This window comes from Hemibagrus wyckioides, linkage group LG04, assembly GCF_019097595.1.
Source record: "Hemibagrus wyckioides isolate EC202008001 linkage group LG04, SWU_Hwy_1.0, whole genome shotgun sequence".
Taxonomy (NCBI): domain Eukaryota; kingdom Metazoa; phylum Chordata; class Actinopteri; order Siluriformes; family Bagridae; genus Hemibagrus; species Hemibagrus wyckioides.
Window position 1 is genome coordinate 27,156,495 of NC_080713.1, and position 23,338 is coordinate 27,179,832.

At 38.4% G+C, this 23,338-nt stretch overlaps 1 protein-coding gene and 1 pseudogene across 1 annotated transcript; both read left to right on the forward strand.

Annotated features, from left to right (window-relative positions):
• The first annotated feature begins 2,661 nt into the window (after positions 1-2,661).
• Positions 2,662-14,745, forward strand: LOC131351530 (extracellular calcium-sensing receptor-like; annotated as a pseudogene).
• Positions 14,746-17,755: 3,010 nt separating this feature from the next.
• On the forward strand, positions 17,756-21,274 carry LOC131352214 (extracellular calcium-sensing receptor-like). The gene is made up of 6 exons (XM_058388162.1): positions 17,756-17,949; positions 18,128-18,416; positions 18,754-19,509; positions 19,603-19,830; positions 20,078-20,201; positions 20,367-21,274. Exons 1-6 carry the CDS (start codon positions 17,756-17,758, stop codon positions 21,272-21,274), a joined length of 2,499 nt encoding a protein of 832 aa, XP_058244145.1.
• Positions 21,275-23,338: the final 2,064 nt, after the last annotated feature.

Sequence of the window (23,338 nt, forward strand, 5' to 3'; positions counted from 1 at the left end):
ACAGGGTCGACCTGTCCCAACCCTTGAATGGTCCCACATATGGGGGAGCTAGCTTCCTAGAGTATGCAAGCAATGGGAGATCTCTACCTGATAGACATACTTAATGTTGGAAAGAAGGTCCCAAACTACAGCAGGTTGACTTTTTGGTCTCAAGTCCAGAAGTAGCCTGAGAGGTATGGTTATCTGGTCATTAGACTGTGGGTAGTGCCCCAAGGACAGACTTAAATTGGCTCCTAAAAGCCTACAGAAGGCTTTCCAGAAGTTGCTAGTGAACTAGGGGCTATTATCAGAGACCAAATCCTCGGGTATCTCATGAATCCACATCACATGCTGCAGGAGCAGCTCAGCAGTGTTTTTGGCCAATGAGATAGCCAATAGGGGTATGACCTATCAGGGTTTAGAAAGTAAGTGCCTAGTACTTGGATCATAGTGTTGCTTGAGAGATTTGACTGTCATTTTGTTACTCTCTGTAATAAAATCACAGCACTGGTGGGACCACGGATGAAAGGGTATAAGAAGGCCTGCTGGTGGTGCACAAGTTTTTTTTTGGCACACCTGCCAAGCTGCAACATGACTCTTCTGATTGATGGTGGGTCACCAGAAGTGTCTGCATAGGAGTTCTCTTGACACAAGTACAAGGTCCAGTCAAGTCCAGTTGCATAACCAGTCGCATTGCAACTGCCCTGGTGAAGGATGGTACTATATTTATAAACACATTCATCCTTAAAATGATGTTTATTTTCTGTTCTGCTTTGTTTGTTTATGATGTGCTTTTATTTTGATTTATGCCACCCCATATCTTGTTATTTCCTGTTTCCCTCATGTTTCATGATTGACATTATTGACATGATGATGCCAAAGTATATGTTCCATGTGTTTGTGTCCACAATGTCACTGAGTCTCTGTTATTTGTTTAAACGGCCTGTTCCAGAACCTATCTTTGCCTTGCCTATGTAATCCTGTCTTATTTGTGTTTGACCAGCCTGTTTTTGTCTTTGCTTATGTGGATGTAGATGTATCTTTTTGTTTTGATTAAAAGCTGTCCTGCATTTGTGTCATCTAACCCTGCCTCTGTCCCTGAGCTCCACCAAACAGAACACTAGGGAGTTTGGGAAGCCCAGGAGGGACCTTGAAGAACCACTGAGAAGAGCCAGCCAAGGGGCAGCCTCTAGTGCTGGGTTATCTGCAGAGGCTCACAAGGTAGCCTCTAGTGCACAGCTTCAAGCCCTATTCCACAATCAGGCCAGTTGGGTGGCCTTCAGCACACAGATCACGCTAGAAGCCTACCCTCTACAGCAAAGCTCTCTACAGAGGTTGCTATGGGGAGGGCTGGGTTAGGGTAGAGGAGAGGTAGGGATTGTCTAGCCTCCAGCACAAAGCTCCATGGGGGGCTCCCTAGCCATGTTCAAAGCTTGTTCCAAGCCCTGTTTTATGCTGATGTCAAGGTGGTGGCCTCCCAAGTCCTAATCCAAACCCCATTCCACATCAAGGCTGTGACCCCCTCCCAAGCCCTGTTCCAAGCCCTGTACTATAGCGAGGACAACATGGCTGCTTTCAAAGCCAAGCCGCATGCCAATGCCAATATGGCAGCCTCCGGGCCAAGCTGCACACCAAAGAAAATGTGACAGCCCCCCAAGTTAAAGTCTCTGCCTTGGCTGACATAGCAGCCTCCCAGGCACTGCTCAAAGATCAGCTCCCTGCCAAGGCTGAAAAAGTGGACTCCCAGGCCCTGTTCAAGTCTTACGCCAAAAGCCAACTTCTCAAAACCTCCCTATGAATAATGAAAAAAAAACAAATCACTTTATATTGAGTTAATATATATTCTATATATTGCCATTCCCAAAACCAGGACTGCATTATAGTAACTTTTTGAATATTTTATGATAGATGTATGAAAGATAGTTGAACATACAGAGTTTAACCTCCCCTGGGAGTCCTCCTCAGTGCATTTTTAACAATAAAACTCTTTTGGAAAATGATGTATGTCAATGGAGAAGCAGTAGACAAACCCAAAGGTATTTTAAATTTAAAACTGTTTTTGTATTCTGATGATCTATGTTAGTGCTCTATGCCAAGCACTTGTTTAGGAGGAAGCATATTTAAGATTTTAGCTCATGTTAAGAATACATAGGTAGGAGCAAGAAAGCAAAGGTGGAAAGCACAAGCCTTTTTGACCTGGCTGACCACTGTAATTGTAATGGAAGCCAACATAAGCACTTAACAAATAAGCACTTTATCACATAGAAGTGATGACTGGACTCTGGGATGATGACTGATCTCTGAGATGACTGACAAACCATCTACCTTCTAAATGTATGTTAAAGCTGGTAATGGATAATAACTTCATTAATCCTCATTGCTGTACATTGGTGTAGTGTATATATATGAAATAAGTGTATTAGGCCATGCACAGTTTCTTTTGTCAAATTATTTAATCAAATGCTGAATAGGGTGAGAGCTAAGGTTGTATGAAATGATTTGTGGATTGTAAATAATTTGTGTCCCTGTCCCTGAATGACATCACAAAGCTCATCGCCTCTTTGATTTGTCTAAACTGAAATGTCATTCCCAGAAGGCCCAGAGCAGTGTCTTTAAATATATAATAACTTCTGTAAATCTGTACAGGACTGATCCAGCAAAAAGCATAGGACAACAATCATTATGTTATTCCTTGTACTACATCTTTCTCTTGGCATGGCAAAGGGAGAAAATTGTCGTATCCTGGAAAACCCAGCTTATCCTCTGCTATCTAAAGATGGAGATGTAATAATTGGAGCTGTCTTTTCAATACATGATGGTACACAGATGCAGTCACTGCCATATACACTGTAAAATGTAATAGCTAAGTTTACTAAAAATATTAAGTAAACTTAACTTATTTTGAACAAGTTTGTTGACTTTACTTAGTTTAACTAAGTAATTACAACTTTTTTCCACACAACGTGATTAAACTCAACTGGTTCATTTATCTCTACTTGCAAGTTCAATTATTTTAAATTGGTGTGACTGCACATGCGCAGTTATGTGGACGGCAGGTTGATTTGCACGTGGCTGACTGGGATGAGAGCATGAAGAGGTGAGTCCGTGCTATCATTTTTATTGTTTAATTGCTAAAGTTTTATTGCAATATAACAATCACATTAAACGGGGTAGTGCTCACAAACAGTAATATTTTGTGGTTATTGTAATAAAATCGATGGATGGTGTTGGATTACGATTAGCAATCTAACAATTGAAGAATCCTTAAAAAAAAAAGAATCCTCTTGTTCAAGACCTGAAAACTTTAGAGAAACATGCCATCTTTGTAGAGCGATTAGGAAAATGTGTATTGGGAACTGTTCTCTGTGTGTTTGCTGATAACCTTGGTGCCCATTCCTTGGATGGATTCCAAGAGAGTTTTATTGTGGAACACCCCTGTCGCTTCTGTATGGTGAAGAAGAGCGAAAATCAACAAAGAGAGGTACGGACAGGAGCATTTGAATGCAGGACCAAGCAAAATCACGACAGGCAAATTGAAGAAGTTTTAAAAGATCACAGTTTGGTTAAACAGTATGGTGTGAAAGGTAGTTGTGTCTTCAGTGAGCTACACTATTTTCACACTGTCAGCGGTTTTCCACCTGACATCATGCACAATCTCTTGGAGGGTGTCATACCCAATGAAATGGCTGTGTGTCTCAATGATTTAATCAACAAAAAGTACATTACACTTGACTACTTAAACAGAACAATCAAGCAGTTTCCATACAAATTCACTGACAATACTGATCAGCCTCAAGGTATTCCAGCTGCATTTGCCTCTAGAGGCACAATTGGTGGTAATGGCCATGACAACTGGACACTTCTAAGACTTCTTCCACTTATGATTGCTTCTGACATCCCAGAGAATGACCCATCGTGGGAGATTTTAATGCTTTTGAAAGACATTTTGGAACTGGTGACGTCCTTCAGATTCACTGAGGACACTATTGATTTCCTTGGGTCTAAAATTTCAGAGCACAGAGGTTTGCTTTTAACAACATTTTCTCATTTTGCGTTGCGTCCCAAAGACCATTACATTGAGCATTACCCACAACTAATACGGATGTATGGGCCCTTAAGAGATGTCTGGACAATGCGTTTTGAAGGCAAGCATAAGTTCTTCAAACAAATCATTCGTGAGACAAAAAATTTCAAAAATGTCTCTCAAACCCTGGCAGTTCGACATCAAAGGATGATGGCATACCACATGGATTCATTGTCTTTTTTCAAACCTTCTGTGCAGCTGGAAAAAGTTGCAGTGACACTGATTTCATCTTTTCCTGAGAGTGTTCAGAGTGTTCTTCAGCACAATTTTGGTGCTCAAAGCACTGTCCTTGTTACATCCTCAATAAGCATTGATGGCAACTGTCCAGATGTAGTTGTATCTGCTGGTGCCTGTTCAGGTCTGCCTGATTTTAGGCAAATTGTTAAAATTGTTGTCATGAACACAGATGTTTTGTTTGTGTGCAAACAACAGACTGCGTGGTACATAGAGCATTTGCGTTCCTATGAATTGTGCAGCCATGTACCAATTATGTCAGTCATTAAACTGTCTAATTTGAATGACATTTCCACCACCAACCTACAAAATACAGGGCAGGACATTTGTTACAGTTAAACATTTCATCTTGTGCTGAATACTGTCTTGGGTCTAATGCTGGGAAAGTGTGAAAGTGTCAAATTTATTTATTTTCTTAATTTTTGTTCACAGGACATAATGGAGATGAGAACTATATTAAGAGTGATTGTGACTGAAAATGATATTCGAAAGATCACGCTTTCTAGCAAACCACAAACCCTGGACTCACTCATGGAACAGCTTGGGCAACGTCTTGATCTTCCATACAAGTCCCTTCAGTATGAAGACACTGATTTTAACAATGCTGTTGTCAACCTTACTGACATTGCAGATTTACCTGAGAAGCCCACCTTGAAGTTAATCTCTCTTGTGACATCTCCTACACCAAGCAGAGCTGACACGGACATTATTTCTGTTTCCTCTCAAGAAGAGTCACCTCTTGCATGTCAGGATCCATGGCCAGAAATATTTGAAATTCCCAGTTTTTCCGTGGATGTGGAATACAGACTGCGCCAGGGAAACCTTTTGTTTATGAGAGATAAGACGTGTATGCAAATTCCCAGGGACATGAAACATGAAGTGCTTGAAAAGCTTGCTGAGGCCATGTACAGATTTAAAGCATATCCCCGTGAAGAAGATTTCAATGATGTTGCATTGGCACTTGTCAAAAAACATCCATGCCTTACTGAACCAGGCTCAGTGGCTGGATGGAGTGTCTGGAAAAGCAGTTTAAAGATTAAAATGGGTAATTACAGAAGCAAATTACGCAGAGCTGGATGCACAGATGTTCTTGTTAATGCTATGAAAAGGGGAAGCCAAGATTCCAGAAGTGTTAAAAGACCCAGACGATTTGAGATCAATTTTCTACCTAATATGCCTGCTGGTGAAAATGAATGCAGCATGGAATCAAAACGAGTAGAACTTGTAGAGGAAATGAAGAAATGTGATCCAAGTTCTACACTGATATCACAGTACATGGACATAACTTTTTCACTACGAAGAAAAGAGTTGATTGAAAATGAGCCTTCAGTAAAAGAGACTTTAAAGAGATGGCCAGCACTCTTCATGGAAAGTCAGGTAATTAACACACATTTTATCTAGTGCACGTAAAAACTAAGTCTTAATCTGTTTTTTTCTTCTGTTCCTTTCTTTTCATAGATTATTGCCGAGTTCAACCGCATCGCAAGCAAGAGCCTCAAGCAAGAATTCCTCTCAGCCCTTGATAAACATACTTCTCGTTTTCTGGAAGTTTTTGAAGCAAAGAAAGGCACAGCTGGAAAAAAGCTCTCTAATTATTTAATGCAAATGAAGTCTGCAGTAAGTTATTTTTTAAGCAATACTGCAAGTCCATTTGTCAGCTTTTAAGTAATCTGTTCTTACTGTTGATTTTGATGTTCCATTCTGTGTTATTAATGTTTGTCAGAACACCACTGATGTCACTGCACGGCGGACAGCAGTTCTCCATGGTCTTGCCATCCTACTTGGGGAAGACACTACTGACTTCTTTAAAACAAGCTTGGTAAGTACTTTTCTGGCTTAATCAGTATCACTCTGTCATAATGTTAGGTTCTGTGTAAGCACAGCTGTAATTTGGCCATTGTCCCAAGTGCTACAGGTATAATGGGCAAAGATGAGAAAATCCCATTTTTTTGTCAGCATTAAATTTATAGAAGAGATTTTATATACATAGAAGATATACTAAAATTTGTACTATATTTCTTTTTCTTTTATACTTATATTTCCTAATAACATTTGCAGAAGTAAATCCTAAAATATAAATGAAATAATTGTTTCAAACTATTAAATTCTAATTCAGAATAATGTCTCACACTTTGACTTCACCATTTCAGCTTTAAATAAACATAAAATATCAAGTATAAAAGTATATTCAAATAAGAGTTGACCATGTGATCTTGAAAAGATTGTCTTATTGTTTTTCTTAAGTACTGAATTAAGCAAGGAACTTTTCTTCCAAATATGCAGTTTGTTAGAAGTCATTTAGTATAACAGGATCAGGAAAAAAAAAAAAAATCATTCAATAGTCTGTTATAAGTCTGTCTTATCAAAAGGAAGATCATAATTGTATACTTTGCACACCTGTTTGCATTTGTAATATAAGAATGTATTTTAATATTGTTTTTCTTTCTTCTTACGACTGCGATCGTGACCCACCTCAAGTATCAATAGGAATTCTCAGTGTGGTGCCAGAGGACAGCCAGATTTGTCCACATGGATTGCCATTGGTGGCAACTGATACTGCAATTATTTTGGAGGGTGTCATAGCCATGGATGGACTTGAGAATATTCCACATGCCATGTGTTTAGTTTTTGGGCTGATCTATGCTTTAAATATGGAGTACCCTTCACAGCTTAAAAACACTTTTGAGTTCATTCAGAGGGTTTTTCTTTCTTTGGGGCACAAATTGCTAAAGCCAAAACTGTAATCATTAAAAAATCTTCTGATGTTTTAACCACAATTTCTTTGTGTGTTTCTGATGGCAGAAACAAGATTGTGTTATTGTAGGTCTGTTGTTGCATTTTGGGTGGTTTATTCAGTCATCCCTCAACCTGGATACAAATATCAAAAAAACAAAACTAATCACTACAAAGCTTTGTGATATTTTGGTTAAGATGTGTTCTGTGTGTTTGTGGTGGCATAAAAATGACTGTGTTATTGTAGGTCTGTTGTTGCATTTTGTGAGTTTTAATTAGTCACCTGTTAACCTGGATACAAAAACCAAAACTGCAGTCAAAAAAAACCTTTTATTTAGTCAAAATGTGTACTATAAGATTTAAGTCTGTTGTTGCCTTTTGGGTGTTGTATCCAGGTTGATGGGTGACTGATTAAAACAAATCCCGATGGCCAAAACTAAAAAACCTTCTGATGTTTAAGTCAATATTTTTTGTATGTTTGTAATTGCAAACAAATGTTTTACTGGAAGGTTGCATATTAGATGTTTTAATCATTCACCCATCAAACTTTTTGTTTTAAAATTGATTTAAACAATTTTTTTAGTTTAAAAGCACTTCTATAGTAAGAGTATTATTTTTTTTCTTTGCACTGCACATTTTGAGTTATTTGGGACTGTGGGAACACAAAAGCATGCTATATTAATATTTGTCAGTTTTCTGTGTTCCCATCATCCTTTAAGAAATTATTTGTAATTATTTGTAATAAATGTTTTGGTACACTGTTACCATAAAATAAATGTTTTGACCTCATTTAGTTACTTATTTGGATTTACTCATTTTTGTTAGTTTAGCTTACTTAAAAATGTAAGGCAATCAGTTTTCTAATATTTATTAGTAAAGTGAACGCTAATAAGTTCACCCAACTAACGACTTTGAGTTATGAGTACTTAATTATACTTGATGAATAAGTTTGGTCTACAAATATTAATAAGTTTTGCCAATTTAAAATGAATACGATACTTATAAATTTAAGGCAATCGGTTTCCTCACTTTTTTAAGTAAAGTCAACTTATTACATTTTACAGTGTACTGAAAAACCTCAATCTTTAATCTGCATTAGGTTTGTTGTAGTGGGAAATGTCACATTAGTGTCATTTTTAGGAAATGTCTGTTGTATTTCTGTACTGCATTAGTAACTCTTTTAGTTCTGATATAATATCAAATTTCATATGATTTTTATATGCATTTGTAGATTTAACCTAAGAGAATTACGCCTTGCTCAGACCATGACTTATGCAGTTGATGAAATCAACAGAAGCAACAGCTTGCTCCCAAATATCACAATTGGTTACATGATTTATGACAACTGTAATTCAAGATTGTTGAGTATGAAAGCAGCCATGGCTTTGATGAATGGTCAGGACATGGCAGCAGATGATGCCTGCTCTGGACAAGCAGAAGTACAAGCCATCACTGGAGAGTCAGAGTCTACTCCTACTATAGCCCTCACAAAAACTACAGGACCATTTAAGATCCCAGTGGTAAGGATTAAATAATTAAATTATTATTTTATGAAAAAAAAAAAATTAATAGTTTCCAAACAAACTTTATTTATAGAGAAATGTCTACAGGTAATCCATACATATCTTTGCATCTATTTATTATTTATAAATTCTTTAAAATGAGTTTCTTTTGCCTCAACAGGATTTTAGAAATTTTACTTTCAGACACAATTAGGTAAATTGTAGTTCTTGTGTTTAATTGTCAGGAACAGCTGGACAGTTCCCTGCCAGGCCCAGAGAGGGCGCTGGCAGGTGAACCTTGGAAGCCTGCTTCTTTGTGTGTCTTTTGTTACGCCCTTCCTATTGTTCCTATCCTGATTGTGTCACCTGTATCCCATTAGCCCTAATGTCTACCCCTATAAATAGGGATCCTTGCGTTTGTGTCCTTGTCCATGATTGTTATCTGTACTGTGGTTTCTGTTGGGGTTTTGTTTGCTAGGTTCCATGTCCAAGCTAAGGTCTAGGTTTTGTTTTCATTTTGTTTAGTTAACCATGCCATGTCTTGTGTTACGTTTGTTTCCCTATGTCGTGTCTTAAATGTAATAAAAGCAGTGCTTCGCTGAATCCTGCGCATGGGTCTCATTACACTGTGTGCTGGCGTGCGCGCACACACCATGGGCGTCTGGGGTCGAGCCCCGCATAGGGCGGGGGTCCCAGACGTTACATTAATATTCACTTTGAGCAATGTATGTTGTTTTTTTTTGGGCAGCATGGTGGCTACTGGATAATATTGACACTTCACAGATACAGGGTTTTTGGTTCAGTCCTGTGCTTGTGAGACTGATGGAAGGAATGGGTACAATAAATTGCCTATAAATGTGAAGGTTTATGTGATTGTGTTTGTGTGGTGTCCTACAATGTATGTAGCCCATTATTTCTTGGTTTGGCTCTAGCTTCCTTACAAATTTGACCAGGATAAAGCATTAAAAATTAATCAGTTAATGTTATTCAAATTAGTAGCATTATTTACATCAGACTTTTGTTTTCTTTTCTTTTATGTCAGATGGTAGTAGATACTGTATTTTCCTGGTTAAAACAGGTTTCTGTTTAATTTTCATCGTAAGATGCATCAAAAAGGCTTTTTTTCTTCCATCAGATAAGTCATGCTGCCACATGTGAATGCCTGAGCAACAGAAAAGAGTATCCATCTTTCTTCAGGACCATAGCAAGTGACTACTACCAGAGTAGAGCTCTGGCATATTTGGTCAAGCACTTTGGCTGGTCTTGGGTGGGAACTGTGAACAGTAATAATGACTATGGAAACAATGGAATGGCCATTTTAATCAATCACCTAATTCTAAACAATGTCACTGGCTACCAGATGATTGGTGTCGAAGCATGGGTTACTGCTGTCAATCTAGTCACACCAGCAAGTTACAACATATTGGCTGGATCCATTGGTTTTGATGTAGGAAAAAATGAATATTGCTAATTTTGCTGACTATGTTATAAACAAATTTTGGCACACAGTTTTCCCTTGCTTGCAAATGGAGGGAAACATTTCTGATACTGAAAACAACTGCAGGAAATATGATGATATGATTCCGTTTAAAAACTACAATGGAGATGTATCAGAATTGAAATATGCAAAAAACATCTACAGTGCAGTTTATGCTGTGGCACATTCTCTACACGGCCTGTTGAGATGCAGAGAAAACCAGAGTTGTGAAAAAACAAAACAATACAATCATGGCAGGTAACACAAAGAAGGAAACTAATGTAGTCTTTGTTCATGACTGATATTGTCATAAAATGAATAATTGTTTTCTTTACCCTTTGTAGGTTACTGAAGCTCTAAAAAAGGTTAACTTTACCACCAGATTAGGCGAACAGGTGTGGTTCGACAGCACTGAGGCAACAGCTGCTATGTATGATGTGGTGCATTGGCAACGAGGGTTCAATGGAGAAGTGGAGTTTAAGGTTGTGGGCTATTATGATGCCTCTCTGCCAAGTGGACAACAGTTTGTCCTAAATGCTGAAGACATAGTCTGGGCTGGAGAGAAAAGAGAGGTGAATACATTGTTTACTAATTCAACATTGAAATATATGAAACAAAATCCAAAAACCAAACGAAGAATAAATTATTATTTCCGTTATAAAGTAAGGGCCTTTAAGCCCCTACATGACATTTTTTGGGGGGCAAAAAACAATGTTCTTAAAATCTATCTCCATCCTTCTGAATATACATGAAAACACCAAAATAGTGCCTCAAATCTAAAAAGCTGCTATTAATGACCATATGTTTATAGCTCAACAGTTTCCTGGAATTTTCAGACAAAAATTTAAGGTTCTGTAGCAAATTAAAATATAGATTTGTTTAGGCTCTATCTAACGTTTTCTTTCAAAATACAAATGCTCTAGAATTGTTCTAGTGAATATACATGAAACAGTAAATATACATTCTGCAACAATATAGTGCTTCTAAGTAAAATAGAGAGCTGTACATCTGCATAGATTTCAGTTGTAAACAAAAAAAAACAGCTAATCCGCTGCATGGATTTGACAGATAAACCCTTATAAAAGACAAAAAGTTGTAGCTGTACTATATTGTTCATATTAGAAGCCAAGGTCTGTGTGCAGTGAGAGCTGTCCTCCAGGAACCAGGAAAGCTGCACAGAAAGGAAGGCCTGTCTGCTGCTACGACTGTATACCATGTGCAGAAGGAGAGATCAGTAACCAGACAGGTAATTTCAGCATCACCAAGATTCAAAGACGTGTTAATTCTACCCTGTGCACCATTCTTTTATTTCGGATGCAAATTATTATACATGTTTATTTTCTTTTCTAATAATAATAACCATGATTATTTTTCAGATTCAAATAACTGTGAGCAGTGTCCAGGAGAATATTGGTCTAATGCTTAAGAGCTAAATGTGCATAAGAGATAAATGTGTGTTAAAAGTCATTGAGTTTCTTTCATTTACAGAGGTCATGGGGATAATACTGGAATTTTTTTCTTTGGCTGGAGCTGCACTAACTGTGCTAGTAGCTATTTTGTTTCTAAGAGAAAAGGACAAGATTCAAGATTCAAGAAGCTTTATTGTCATTTCAACTACATATAGCTGACGCAGTACATAGTGAAATGAAACAACGTTTCTCCAGGACCTGGTGCTACATAAACATACAACAACAAAGTTCAACATAAAAACAACACCACAGAGCTAGGACAGAAGATTGTCTTAGCCACGTAAAGTGCACAGTGTGCAGCTAGGTGCAAACAGAGCATAGATAAGACAGTGCAAAAGACAATAAATGCAAGAAAGACAACACAAAAGAACACAGGACACTTAGCGCCGAAAAGAAAGAAAAGAACATGTATACTGGAATGTAAGTGAAATAAGATAAGATAAAGTGAAATGATGTAAAAAAAGTATTGTACAAAAATATTGTGCAAAAATACATAGCAGCGGTTGAGGTAGTGCAAATAGAAATAAACATAAATATGACTATAGCAGCGGATGACAGGTTGAGGTAGTGCAGTAAGTAATGAACAATATAAATTATGTGTGTGCGTGTTCACACAGTCAAGAGAGAGTGTGTGTATCTGTGTGTGAGAGAGACAGAGTTGATATACAGTTCAGTCCTGAGTGAGAGTGTGTGTGTGCGTGTGTGTGTGTGTGTGTGTGTGTGTGTGTGAGAGAGTGTAGAACAGTTCACTCCAGGGTGTTGAGGAGCCTGATGGCTTGAGGAAAGAAACTGTTACACAGTCTGGTTGTGAGGGCCCGAATGCTCCGGTACCGCTTTCCAGATGGCAGGAGGGTGAAGAGTGTGTGTGAGGGGTGTGTGGGGTCAGCCACAATGCTGTTAGCTTTGCAGATGCAGCGTGCGGTGTAAATGTCCATGATAGAGGGGAGAGAGACTCTGATGATCTTTTCAGCTGTCCTCACTATCTGCTGAAGGGTCTTGCGATCCGAGACGGTGCAGTTCCCAAACCAGGCAGTGATGCAGCTGCTCAGGACGCTGTCGATGGTCCCTCTGTAGAACACAGTCAGGATGGGGGAAGGGAGATGGGCTTTCCTCAGCCTCCTCAGGAAGTAGAGGCGCTGCTGGGCTTTCTTGGTGATGGAGCTGGTGTTGAGTGACCAGGTGAAGTTCTCCGCCAGATGGACACCAAGGAATTTGGTGCTCTTGACGATCTCCACAGAGGATCCGTCGATGGACAGTGGAGAGTGGTCACTCTGTGCTCTCCTGAAGTCAACAACCATCTCTTTGGTCTTGTCAACATTCAGGGAGAGGTTGTTGGCTCCAGGCCTGCACCAGGCTGTTAGATGTTGCATCTCCTCTCTGTATGCTGACTCGTCGTTCTTGCTGATGAGACCCACCACGGTTGTGTCATCAGCGAACTTGACGATGTGGTTGGAGCTGTGCATTGCTGCACAGTCGTGAGTCAGCAGAGTGAACAGCAATGGACTGAGCACACAGCCCTGAGGAGCTCCAGTGTTCAGTGTGGTGGTGCTGGAGATACTGCTCCCGATCCGGACTGACTGAGGTCTCCCAGTCAGGAAATCCAGGATCCAGTTGCAGAGAGAGGTGTTCAGGCCCAGGAGACTCAGCTTCTCAATCAGCTGCTGAGGGATGATTGTGTTGAATGCTGAACTGAAATCTATGAACAGCATTCGAACGTAGGAGTCTTTACAGTCCAGGTGTGTGAGGGCCAGATGGAGGGTTGTGGTGATGGTGTCGTCCGTGGAGCGGTTAGGACGATACGCAAACTGCAAGGGGTCCAGCGAGGGTGGTAGCTGTGATTTGATGTGCCTCATGATGAGCCTCTCGAAGCATTTCATCACGATTGGTGTGAGTGCGACAGGATGGTAGTCACTGAGGCAGGAAACTGTAGACTTCTTTGGCACAGGGACGATGGTCGTTGTCTTGAGGCACATAGGGATGATGGAGCTGCTCAGCGAGATGTTGAAGATGTCAGTGAAGACATCTGCTAGCTGCTCTGCACACTCCCTGAGAACTTTGCCAGGAATGTTGTCTGGTCCAGCAGACTTCCGTGGGTTAACTCTGCATAGAGTTCTCCTCACGTCAGCCGTGGTGAGACAGAGCACTGGGTCATTAGGAGGATGGATGATCTTCCTCGCTGTTGTGTTGTTCTGTGCCTCAAACCGAGCATAGAAGTCGTTCAGAGCATCTGGAAGAGAGGCATCACTGTCACAGGCAGGTGAAGTTGTCCTGTAGTTGGTGATCACCTGGATGCCCTGCCACATGCACCGGGAGTCTCTGCTGTTCTGGAAGTGGCCGTGGATTCTCTGGGCGTGTGCGCGCTTCGCCTCTCTGATGGCTCGGGACAGTTTGGACCTTGCTATTTTTAAGGCCGCCCTGTCCCCTGATCTGAAGGCAGAGTCTCTCGACTTCAGGATAGCACACACCTTCGCAGTCATCCACGGCTTCTGGTTGGAGCGTGTTGTGATGGTCTTGGAGAGTCTTGGACTTCCCGATGTAGCCGGACACAGATGCCATTGTTAAAGCCAACAACTCTTAGCTGAGCTTCCTGCTGCTCTTCTCTCTGACTCTGTGTTTCCTCTGTTCACTTACTTTCACTGGAAGGCCCTCTCAGTGGTCCTGTATGCTGCGTCACACAGCATTTGGGATCACCTTTGTCCTCTGTATCTCCTGTGTACTGGGGAAAACAATAGTGGTATTAAAGGCCTTCAGGGCTACACTTGCATGTCATGAAATGGTTTGGGCCTCTACAGCAGAGACTCAGTGTACTTGCCTTCACTCTCATTCAGGTTCTTATCTGTATTCTTTGGTTAACAGTTTCTCCTCCTTTCCCCTAAAAAAATGAACTACTGCAAGGAAAAGATCATATTAGAATGTAGCTTGGGCTCAGCCATAGGTTTCTGGGCTGTTTTGGGGTATATAGGAGTTCTTGCTTTCTTGTGCTTTGTTTTAGCTTTTCTAGCTAGGAAGCTGCCTGATAATTTTAATGAAGCTAAATTCATCACATTCAGCATACTTATCTTCTGTGCAGTTTGGATCACTTTTATTCCAGCTTATGTCAGCTCTCCTGGAAAATTCACTGTAGCTGTGGAGATATTTGCTATTCTGGCCTCCAGTTTTGCTCTACTATTCTGTATATTTACACCTAAATGTTATATTATTCTGTTTAAACCTGAACTGAAAACAAAGAAAAATATGATGTGTAAAATGGCATCTAAATCCCTATAAGAAACACATTTTTCAAATCCTCTAAGATATACTTCATCATTTTAGTTGAATAATTTTGAACTTGGAAACATCATTTTGAATATTCTTCACCAAATAATGTTTAGTTGTCTTACATCTAATTGTGTCTACTATGCATACTAAGGGTGAGAATAGATTAAATGTATAATGGCTGAAGTTGTGTCTTATCTCTGTCTTTCATTCATTAACATGCTGATTTGTAATCCATAACATATGAATTTACTTAGCACAAAGAATATGTGATATATCAATTTTCATCAAAGATTTGAACTTAAGATTTACTTCTGCTCTTATTAATAGGCCCCAATTTATATAACTAATATTTAATTATAAATTAAATAAATTCATGCATATATACATACATACATACTTAAATTGCATGTAGTGTATGAATGGGTGTGTGGTTGACCCTTAAATGGGCTGGTTCCCTTTTCAGGGTGATCCCCCCCCCCTTGTGTCCCTGTGTTGGATAAGCAGTACAAACAAATGAATGGATGATGAATTTAAGAACAGATGTCAATGAAAACATATTAAACATATCATTAAAAATTGCAATTGTGTCTTCTTTGTTTATTGACAAATATTCTGTACACCACAAAATGCAGTCTTGTAATCTACATTAGAGGACAATTATATTATTGGCATTAAAATTTTGTGATCATGACAGAATAAAACAGAAATAATCAAACTACTTGCACTTGATGATTGATGGTTAATGGTTGACATATGAAAAGGATCTGCTATGGTTTCTATAAGATCAGCAGAGGGCACTGAAGACTGTCTTTTGTGACCTACAGCATACAGTATGCACACATCTCTCACATAATACAAAAAATGATTTTTTACATAACAAGCAGATTTGGAAATCCAAGTGAGCACCTTACATGTGTAGAATAAATATTATACCTCAAGTATTTAATTTACTATATGCTTAATGTTGAAAATCATTATTTTGTGTGCACAAATAGAAAGAAACAAGGGCGACTGAGGTTACCATGTAGATGAGGAGGCACTGCAGATGGGAGCATGCAATAGGAACCTGTGGGAGTGAGGTAGGTGGTTGTCTAGAGATGTAGAGGGTGACATGTTAGAACTTGAACAAGCTGACAACACACTCCTGTGAGAAAGACTCATCTTGAAAGCAATGTGATTGATGCCTCTATGAACACAGTAATTAAAAATAACAACCATATTAATTAAACCCAGCTGGCAGCAACATAATATACTTTCATAAATGCCTGTGGGAATATTACTGTGAACAACAAAAACAGAGAATCAGTGCATGATGCAACGCACAATTAATCAGGAGTAAACAATATATTGTTTAAGTCATTTACAGTTATCACAAATATAATTTGACATTTTAACCATACTAACAGGTCAGAATGATGATATGTTGAGACACATTGCATAATCAGAGTCAAACTGACTATTACATAATAGCTAACAAATACACTCAAGCTGTTAATTACTACAAGGAGTCATTATAATTTTGTCAAATGATACTTTAAGCTGCAAGTAGTATATCTGGAGGCCATGCACCCAGACCTGCCACCCAGAGCCACACATTTACCAATGTGCTGCGATTGTTCTACAGTTTCCTAAGTAAGCACATTAAAGCCATAGAGCCATTATTTTAGCAAAGGGATTCAAGATTGATTTAAAGTTTCACTCTTTATGTAGAATTCTCTGACTAAAGATTTGGATGAACAAATGGGCAGTAAGCTAGCATTTTTGCTGCAGCTGATGCTACCACTGTGAACTCTGGTGTTGTCTGTTTCTACTTCTACATTTAGATAGGTGCCAAAATGATATATTTGGGGGGATGTGGTAGCTTAGTGGTTAAGTTTTTGGAGTACTTATCAGAAGGTTGTGAGGTTGTGTGAAGAAGCCTACCAGGTTTTGTATCAGTGTGCAAAGTTGTTGCTGAGATATGGCATCATATTCTGTTTGTTGGTAATGTAGACAGAATTGTTGGCCTTTTACAGGCTAACCAGTTCACTTGGACAGAATTTGGTCAGAATGTTACATAGAGCCTCCACAATCAGTGTGCCAAATTTCGTAACTATTTCTTAACAATTCTATGGGCTGCCATAGACACCATAGCCACAAAAAGAAGAAGAAAAAGAAGAAGATGAAGATGAAGAGGAGGAGGAGGAGAAGGAAGAGGAAAAGGTACTGTAGAATAACAATAGGGTGCCTATGCACCTTTGGTACTTGGCCCTATTAATAAATATGTTACAGTAGAAGTATCCATAATTCAGAAAACTCAAATAGTGCTCTTTGTCCATCATCAACAAAAATAATGTAACTTCATAGTTTATGTCTTTATATAGTACTCTTCTGGGACTCAAGGTCACTTTACCAAATCAAAAGTAAAAAAAAAAGAAATAGAAAACACAAATAAAAAAATACACTATGGCTGTGCTTATATAGACTGGCCACAGTTGGTTCTGACTGTCAATGTTGCACACCACACTCAGGTTTAGCTTACAACCTAAAATATCAAATCAATAAAATGAAACCAAACAACACCATATTTGATCATACAGAGAAGATTCTAATATGCATTGTACCCTTTCCACTTGAAACATAACATACACATACATGCATTTGTCCTACTGTCCATGTGAGCTAACTGTCTCCAACTTCCATTGACAAAACTGTAAATGCCGCTATTAATGCTATGCCTACACCTAAAGCTAACCCGACCTTTAACCCTGAATTGCAGTTTTTCTCATGGGTCTAGTCAAATAATGTAAACTCCTACAGAAGTGTTTGTAAATAATTTGTCTTGAGTCTATAGTTTTGAATTAACCAGACAAATACAGCAACAAATGCTGTTCCTTAATGATGTCACAAGGTGAGCTTACCACATTTCTGATTTGTTGAGACTGAATGACTATACTAAGGACACCCACAAAATATCTATAAATATGTGATGACTATATGTTGAGGACTGATCCAGGAAAAGCATTGGACAAATTTTGTGATGTTATTGTTTGTACTACTCCTTTCTCTATGCATGGCAAAGGGAGAAACTTGCCACATCTTGGAAAACCCAGCATATCCTCTGCTGTCTAAAGATGGAGATGTAATAATTGGAGCTGTCTTTTCAATACATAGTAGTACACAGATGCAGTCATTGCCATATACTGAAAAACCTCCACCTTTAATCTGCATTAGGTTTGTTGTAGTGGAATATTTCTCATTTTTATTCTTTTAATATGTGTGTACCAGATTTTTAGGATAACTATTTTATATTTCTGGAATATATATGGAATCATAGTATATGGCATTCTTTAACTTTTGACTTTATGTTAAATATGTGATTTATGTTTTTATAATTTTCATGTATATTTAGATTTAATCTTAGAGAATTTCGATTTGCTCAGACCATGACTTTTGTAATTGATGAAATCAACAAAAGCAACCGTTTGCTCCCAAATATCTCGATTGGATACAGGATTTATGACAATTGTGGCTCTAGATTGTTGAGTATGAAGGCAGCCATGGCTTTGTTGAATGGTCAGGATATGACAGCAGATGGTGCTTGTTCTGGACAAGCAGTTGTACAAGCCATCATAGGAGAGTCAGAGTCTTCTCCTACTATAGTACTCACAAAATCTACAGGGCCTTTTCAGATCCCAGTGGTAAGAATTGTTTATTCTAATAATTATTTAATAACAAAATATTTAATAGTTACTAAACGCATGTGAAATGCAAGTATAAAATTATGTTTAATATGATTAAATAGGCTTAGATAGCCACATGTTCATACCATTTTTGAGCAATTTATGACGTAGATTTGCTAGCATAAGTGCACTTTTTGTGTTTTGCAATATTTTCAGGTAGTTACTCTTGCTATTTTAACCTTTAAAATCTCAGAAATTCCTTCTTGTTAAAAGAAGAAACTTAAAATAAACATGCCAAAATTCTGCCATCCAACAAAACAGACATAGGTTTTTTTTTCTGTCTTTCTCTCCTCAGATAAGTCATGCTGCCACATGTGACTGTTTAAGCAACAGAAAAGAGTATCCATCTTTCTTCAGGACCATTGCGAGTGACTACTACCAGAGTAGAGCTCTGGCATATTTGGTCAAGCACTTTGGCTGGTCTTGGGTGGGAGCTGTGAACAGTGATAATGACTATGGAAACAGTGGAATGGCCATTTTTCTGAATGCAGCCAAAGAGGAGGGAATATGTGTCGAGTACTCTGAGAAGTTTGACCGGTCAGATCCTGAGAAAATCAAGAAAGTGGCCGATATTATTAAGAAAGGCACAGCCAAAGTAATCATCATTTTTCTTGCTCACATTGATATGAACATTTTAATAGACCATCTTATTTTAAAGAATGTCACTGGCTACCAGATGATTGGTGTTGAAGGCTGGATTACTGCAGTCAATCTCGTCACACCCGCAAGTTATGATATATTGGCTGGATCCATTGGATTGGATGTGGGAAAAATGAACATTGCTGGTTTTGCTGACTATGTCATTAAAGAGTTTTGGCAAAATGATTTCCCTTGTTTGCATACAGAGGGAAACATTTCTCAAACTGAAGACAACTGCAGAAAATATGATGATATGATTCCATTTAAAAACTACTATGAAGATATATCAGAATTGAGATATGCAAATAACATCTACAATGGAGTTTATGCTGTGGCACATTCTCTACACAGCCTGTTGAGATGCACAGAAGGTCCAAGTTGTGAGAAAAACAAAACAATACAATCATGGCAGGTAACACAAAGTAGAAAAGCAAAGGTGATATCCATAACTAATATTGTCACAAAATGAATATTAGTTTGTTGTTGTTGTTTTTTTTATTTGAAGGTTGGTGAGTCACTAAAAAAGGTCAATTTTACCACCAAAGTAGGAGAACAGGTGTGGTTCGACAGCACTGGGGCAACAGCTGCAAAGTATGATGTAGTAAACTGGCAACGAGGGTTCAATGGAGAAGTGGAGTTTAAAGCAGTGGGCTATTATGATGCCTCACTGCCAGCTGGACAACAATTTGTCCTAAATGCTGAAGATATAGTTTGGGCTGGAGAGACAAAACAGGTACATATGATTAACTTTTATTAAACTAAACCATAAAGGAAGAAATAAATATTCTGTATACATGCCACTAATATGTATGAGACATTACTTTATATTGATTCAGTGTAGAAAACTCCAAAGCTGAAATGCTGCTTGGAATATACTGAAGAGCGATAGATTAGGTGGATAAATGTATTAAAATTGTGACAATTTTCCAAATTTTATGTGGAAAGTCCTGATTGTAGCAATAACACATTGTTCATATTAGAAGCCAAGGTCGGTGTGCAGTGAGAGCTGTCCTCCAGGAACCAGGAAAGCTACACAGAAAGGAAGGCCTGTCTGCTGCTACGACTGTATACCATGTGCAGATGGAGAGATCAGTAACCAGACAGGTAATTTCAGCATCACCAAGATTCAAAGACAAATTGTTAATTGCACATTTTGTATCATTCTTCTATTATTTAGGATACAGTTCCTCAACAATGGATTAAATAAATAAAGGCATAAGGCAATGTTTATACTCCTTCCTAATGAGAATAACTATAATTATTTTTCAGATTCAAATAACTGTGAGCAGTGTCCAGGAGAATATTGGTCTAATGCTCAAAGAGATAAATGTGTGTTAAAAGTCATAGAGTTTCTTTCATTTTCAGAGGTCATGGGGATAATACTGGTACTTTTTTCTTTGTTTGGAGCAGCAATTACTGTGTTAGTGGCTATTTTATTTCTAATAAAAAAAGACACTCCAATAGTCAAAGCCAACAACTCTGAGCTGAGCTTCCTGCTGCTCTTCTCTCTGACTCTGTGTTTCCTCTGTTCACTTACTTTCATTGGACGGCCCTCTGAGTGGTCCTGTATGCTGCGTCACACAGCATTTGGGATCACCTTCGTCCTCTGTATCTCCTGTGTTCTGGGGAAAACAGTAGTGGTGTTAATGGCCTTCAGGGCTACACTTCCAGGCAGTAATGTCATGAAATGGTTTGGGCCTCTACAGCAGAGACTCAGTGTAATTGTATTCACTCTCATACAGGTTATTATCTGTGTTGTTTGGTTAACAGTTTCTCCTCCATTTCCTTACAAAAACATGAACTACTACAAGGAAAAGATCATATTAGAATGTAGTTTGGGCTCAGCCATAGGTTTCTGGGCTGTTTTGGGGTATATAGGAGTTCTTGCTTTCTTGTGCTTTGTTTTAGCTTTTCTAGCTAGGAAGCTGCCTGATAATTTTAATGAAGCTAAATTCATCACATTTAGTATACTTATCTTCTGTGCAGTTTGGCTTACCTTTATTCCAGCTTATGTCAGCTCTCCTGGAAAATTCACTGTAGCTGTGGAGATATTTGCTATTTTAGCCTCTAGTTTTGCTCTGTTATTCTGTATATTTACACCTAAATGTTATATTATTCTGTTTAAACCTGAACTCAATACGAAGAAACATATGATGGGTAAAATGGCATCTAAATGACAAATAAAACGATTCAACCTGCAACCGGAGTCATGTGAGTGGTTTGAACAGATCATAAGACAGCTTAATAATAATAATAATAATAATAATTTTAATATTATTATATTATATTATATTTAATTATTATTAATATTATTATCATAACATCATTTATAAATACTGTACGTAGGAAGACACCACCAAACAACTCACATCAATCACCATAGACAGTCACACAGTTTCCATGGTCAATAAAACCAGGCCAGCCTTTCAAGTACAACGTTCACACACTCCATATTAGGGATTAGGGCCCTAGAGCAATGTGATATAAACATGAAGGTAATCTACTGATAATGGACAAGCAGTGACTGGGATGAAGGAACAGTCCTGTCTTTAAAACATCCAAGCATCAGAAGAATTGTTAACTGTTAAAGTTTTCAGCTGATGTCAGTGAAAATAATGATTTTGAATTATGTTTCAATGTTGACTAGTGCCTCCTTAATGAGAAAAGACACCAAAAATCTCTTATTACAAAATCCTTTAATCCGATTAACCTATCACTTAGGTTTCACACTGAAAACTCCCAGTAGGGCCATCTGTGGTGAACAGATATGCTGAAAGAGGTCAGAAAAGATCCTACAAAAAGCACAAAAATGGGTGGGAGTAAAATTAATTGCCAGCATGGCTGTAGACATGTGATGGACAATCTTACCTAGATTAGACAATTGCAATAGAAGCTGAATTTGGCAGAGTATGAGCGAAGAGCTTGAGTTAGTATATGTGACATGTAAATTTATGGTTTAGATAGTAAGGGATCTATTACTAAACTTCTTGATGTGTGTGTCAGGAGGTTATCTGTTTCTGTTGCACAGAAAATATGACTCAGGTAGGTGTGGGAACGCACACTAGGCCCAGCATGCTTTTGGTGTTTCTTCCAGTGGTCAAAAGTGTTGACTTTATGTGATTTCTACCCTCATGAATAAAACTCTTAAAACTGTTATACATAAATGCAGTAAATAACAATATCAAATAATAAACTGTCTTGGAGAAGAGGAAGTTGGTGCATGACCAGATACCTTTAACAGTGCACTAGAGGAATGCTCATGCTGATAAGATGGAGATTTTTGGAGAAGTGTAATTAGGAGGAAGAGGCTACCAGACCTGAACCCATCAAAATGGAGATAGAGGGCTTACATGTAATGCTCATGGGCATAAAAGGAGTCTGGAAAGGGGAAGGATGTTTGGATGGCTTCTAAGGCATACTGGTGAAAACCATTCAGTGTGAGCACTTTAGAAAACCCTTAACCCAGCAGACATGCACTGATTTCAAGAGATATTGAGAAAAATCTCTGGTGTTTTAGAGTTCATTTTTCTGGCAGTTTGAAAGTGGCAAAGCTACAGTGTTGGCTAAGGTTCAGCCAGAGATGTTGAAGGCACTAGGCAAGGTTGGGGCTGTGGGAAATATGTGGGTAATATGAAGCTCTGGACCTGGATCTGCATGATTTTATCATATCAACACCCCTTATATGACACTAAGAACCTGTAGGAAGGTTTAGCTGTCCCAGGAATAGTGGCACACCATTTCACTGTTCAGTATTACATGCACAAGCTTTATCTGCCTGGAAAATAGAAATGTGCTGAAGACTGATGAAAAAATAATATAACTCTCTGGACATAATTTCCAGACATATGTCTAGAAAGCATGTGCCAATGACAAAGAATTGCAGTGGTAGACATAAGAGTGGGTTTTATTAAATATCAGCAAATTTTGGAAGCAGTTTAGTCAGTTTAAGGTTTAGTCAGCCAAGAAACCAAATATATTGAACACATATACTGAAGCAATCTACAAGAAAGAGTGGATGAAATTGAAACTTTGTACTGGATTTGAAGATCTCAAAGAAATAAATAATACATTCACTGATGTTTCAGAGCTAAGGATTTCCAACAATGTGTATAAAGCAGTTTATGAAATAGCTCATGCTCTACATAATGCTTTGGGTTGCAATGCTAATGGAAATGTAAACTGCACCCAAAAAAATCTGTTCCTACAGGGTCAGGTAAAAAATATATATATTTAAAAAGTTC

Bases quoted from the DNA above. Each gene is read 5' to 3' on its own strand.
- LOC131352214 (XM_058388162.1), top strand. From the start codon at position 17,756: ATGTTATTGTTTGTACTACTCCTTTCTCTATGCATGGCAAAGGGAGAA. The intron at 17,950-18,127 runs GTTTGTTGTAGT...ATGTATATTTAG, and splicing joins CCACCTTTAATCTGCATTAG to ATTTAATCTTAGAGAATTTC. The intron at 19,831-20,077 runs GTACATATGATT...TGTTCATATTAG, and splicing joins GGGCTGGAGAGACAAAACAG to AAGCCAAGGTCGGTGTGCAG.